A 3,165-nucleotide genomic window follows, 5' to 3' on the forward strand; every position below is an offset into this window, starting at 1 on the left:
CAATTTTCATACAAATTGCCGCAATTTTTATACAAATCGCCGCGATTTATACAAATCAGATGCTCCATCGCAAATATAATTTAGCTATGGAGCGCAAATAACAAAACTATAGTTATAGAGCCCTAATATGATTTTTGTGTTTGCTATTCCTAAAATTTACTCTTTAAAATATATGGCCTAAAAATAACCTAAGTTTTTCATTCTACCATTTAAAAACAAAGACAATTATCATGTGTAAACTTTTCAGTGCGTATTGACAGACATTTAAAATATATATATGAAATAACATCTAATTAAATAATGCCTCATGTTTTAATTAATTTTCTCAGCTCCAATACGGGTAAAAGAGTTCATCCTCAATATAGTTAATTTTTTTATTTCATAGTTAATAATACTACTAAAACTGCAAAATCTCGTAAATTCCGTTGGTTTGTCAATAATTTCTTTTAAAAGAGAACTGCCGGACTTTAGAAAATCAACGTACTTTCATCAATTATTTTTTGCACAAAACTATAAAAATGAAAAAAAATTAAAGAAAAATCAAAGGACGTCCATCATTTTTTATTTTGTACAAAAATTGAAGGATATCCATCGATTTTAAAAATGTAAAACTACCATTGAAGAATACAAACAAAAATAATAAAAGCATTAAAAATTGTATTTTGTATCCGTCATTTTTTATTTATACGAAAATTGATGGACGCCTATCAATTTTTTAAGTGCAAAACTACAATTTAAGAATACAAATAAATATACTAAAAGCATAAAAAAAAAAATGTATTTACATGGTACATAAAAAAAAGAGTTAGAGAATTAAAGTTAAACAATATTGGAAATAAAGTATACCTTAATGAAAAATGTGGATTTAAATGAATTGCTTATATATATTTGACATTTTTAAGACTAGCATGGTCCTTAAGCATCCCTTATTTACTACCATCATTTTTCTTTTTCATTAATATTTCCTCCATCATGACTTCAATTTGGCTAGTAGCTCTTGCATTAGTTGCAATAATATTCCTTGTGAAAGAATTCATGAAGAGAAAAAAACTTCCTCCTGGTCCAATAGGGCTTCCACTTCTTGGAAATCTTCATATGTTTGGTGAAAATCTTCACCAAGATCTTTATAAAATAGCCAAGAAATATGGTCCAATAATGACCATATATTTTGGTCTTGTTCCTACTATTATTGCTTCCTCTCCTCATGCAGCCCAACAATTCTTAAAAAACCATGACCAAATATTTGCTAGTAGACCATACCATGCAGCATGTTATTACATTTTTTATAAACAAAGAAATTTGATCATGGGAAAGTACGGACCTTATTGGAGACATATGCGTAAATTATGCACTCAACAATTGTTAAGCAATGTCAAGATCAATTCATTTCAATCTATGAGGAAACAAGAGCTTCAAATTCTTGTGAATTTCCTCGAAAAAGCAGCTTCAAATCGCGATGTGGTTGATCTTAGCGCTAAACTTGCATCTCTTAGCGCTAACATGGCTTGTCTTATGGTAATTGGAAAGAAATATAACAATGTAGATGGGGATTTCAAAGATATGGTCAAAGAGACGTCGCGTATGGCAGCAACGCCAAATCTTGCTGAATTATTTCCCTTTCTTCGTTTTATTGATTTCCAGGGATCGATTCATCGTATGAAACAAATAGCTAAGAGTTGTGATGAATTTTTGGAGAATGTTATTGATGAACATGCTCGACAATATTCGAGTGACCAGTCGAAAACTAGTACAGATATGGTTGATACATTGATGGAAATTATGCAATCTGGAGAAGCTGAATTCGAGTTTGATCGTAGACATGTCAAAGCTATTTTGTTGGTAACGTCATATCAAACTTCTTGAGACTCCAAAGTGTTTATTTTATAATTCATATAGCCAAATCTATCTAGCTTGGGATTGAAGCGTGCATGTTTGTTCATAATGTAAATGTTACAATAACATATCTTTTCGAAATGTACACCAAGATCACTTTGATGTTGTTGGTATTTGATTTAATATTTTTTCTATATTTCACCAATTAGGTTGAAGAAATTACAATAGTTGTGTCTACTTGATTTAGATCTAAATATATTGATCTTTGGTGACAAAGTTTTCACAATCACTAAATATTTTTTTTTCAATATACAGGACTTGTTGGTAGCTTCAATGGATACTTCATCAACATCAATTGAATGGATTTTATCAGAACTTTTCAGACATCCTAATGTAATGAAGAAACTTCAAAGTGAGTTGGATTATGTAGTTGGCCAAAAGGGGATTGTAGAAGAAAAAGACCTAGAAAACCTAGATTACTTAAACATGGTCATAAAAGAAGGCTTTAGGCTCCATCCAGTTGCACCCTTATTACTTCCACATGAGTCAATTGAAGATTGCACACTTGATGGATTTCACATACCTAAAGGATCTCGAGTTTTGGTTAATGTTTGGGCAATCGGAAGAGATCCAGATGTTTGGCATGAGCCTGAAAAGTTCATACCAGAGAGGTTTGTTGAAAGTACTATTGATGTTCGAGGACAAAATTTTCAACTTCTGCCATTTGGTTCTGGCAGAAGAAGTTGTCCTGGTTTACAGTTAGGACTTACCATTGTTCGTTTGGTGGTAGCTCAATTAGTTCACTCCTTCGATTGGGAGTTTCCAAATGGTATGATGTCATGTGATATTAACATGACTGAGAAATTTGGTTTGGTAACAGCTAGAGCTCTATCTCTAATGGCTATTCCTATTTATCGATTGCATAATAAGTAAATGCACATGTGAAAATAAGTCAAATAGTCACACTATCTCTAATGGCTATTCCTATTTATCGAGTAAAATGAAGTATCTATTTTTCGTATTTTCAGTGTAAGTGTATGTGTGGAAACATTATTATATTGTACAACTTGTTAGTTTCATTTTAGTTTTGAAATTCAATAATCTCTTGCTAAGAAAATAATGACAGTATTCTTCCTCTTCTAAGGGATATGATTGTCGTTCAATAATGATTTCCTTAAATATATTAAAACACATCTAGCTAAAAAAATTGTTATTAATAAACTCTTTTTATACTAAACATCAGACGTAAAATATGATTAATGTTTCTGTAATAGGTGATGTTTTAGAAAGACAAATTGGAACTCACAGAGATAAAGTCTTATATCAAGTGAT

At 30.9% G+C, this 3,165-nt stretch overlaps 1 protein-coding gene across 1 annotated transcript; it reads left to right on the top strand.

Moving 5' to 3' along the window:
• The first annotated feature begins 1,250 nt into the window (after positions 1-1,250).
• LOC102586181 (cytochrome P450 CYP736A12-like) lies at positions 1,251-2,926 on the top strand. Its single transcript, XM_006354645.2, has 2 exons — positions 1,251-1,839; positions 2,149-2,926. Exons 1-2 carry the CDS (start codon positions 1,306-1,308, stop codon positions 2,764-2,766), a joined length of 1,152 nt encoding a protein of 383 aa, XP_006354707.1. The 5' UTR covers positions 1,251-1,305; the 3' UTR covers positions 2,767-2,926.
• Positions 2,927-3,165: the final 239 nt, after the last annotated feature.

The sequence above is a fragment of the Solanum tuberosum genome, unplaced genomic scaffold, assembly GCF_000226075.1.
Source record: "Solanum tuberosum cultivar DM 1-3 516 R44 unplaced genomic scaffold, SolTub_3.0 scf00181, whole genome shotgun sequence".
Lineage (NCBI taxonomy): Eukaryota > Viridiplantae > Streptophyta > Magnoliopsida > Solanales > Solanaceae > Solanum > Solanum tuberosum.

Coding starts and splice junctions, on each gene's coding strand:
- LOC102586181 (XM_006354645.2), top strand. CDS start 1,306: ATGGGAAAGTACGGACCTTATTGGAGACATATGCGTAAATTATGCACT. Junction 1,840..2,148: donor ATGTCAAAGCTATTTTGTTG/GTAACGTCATAT, acceptor TTCAATATACAG/GACTTGTTGGTAGCTTCAAT.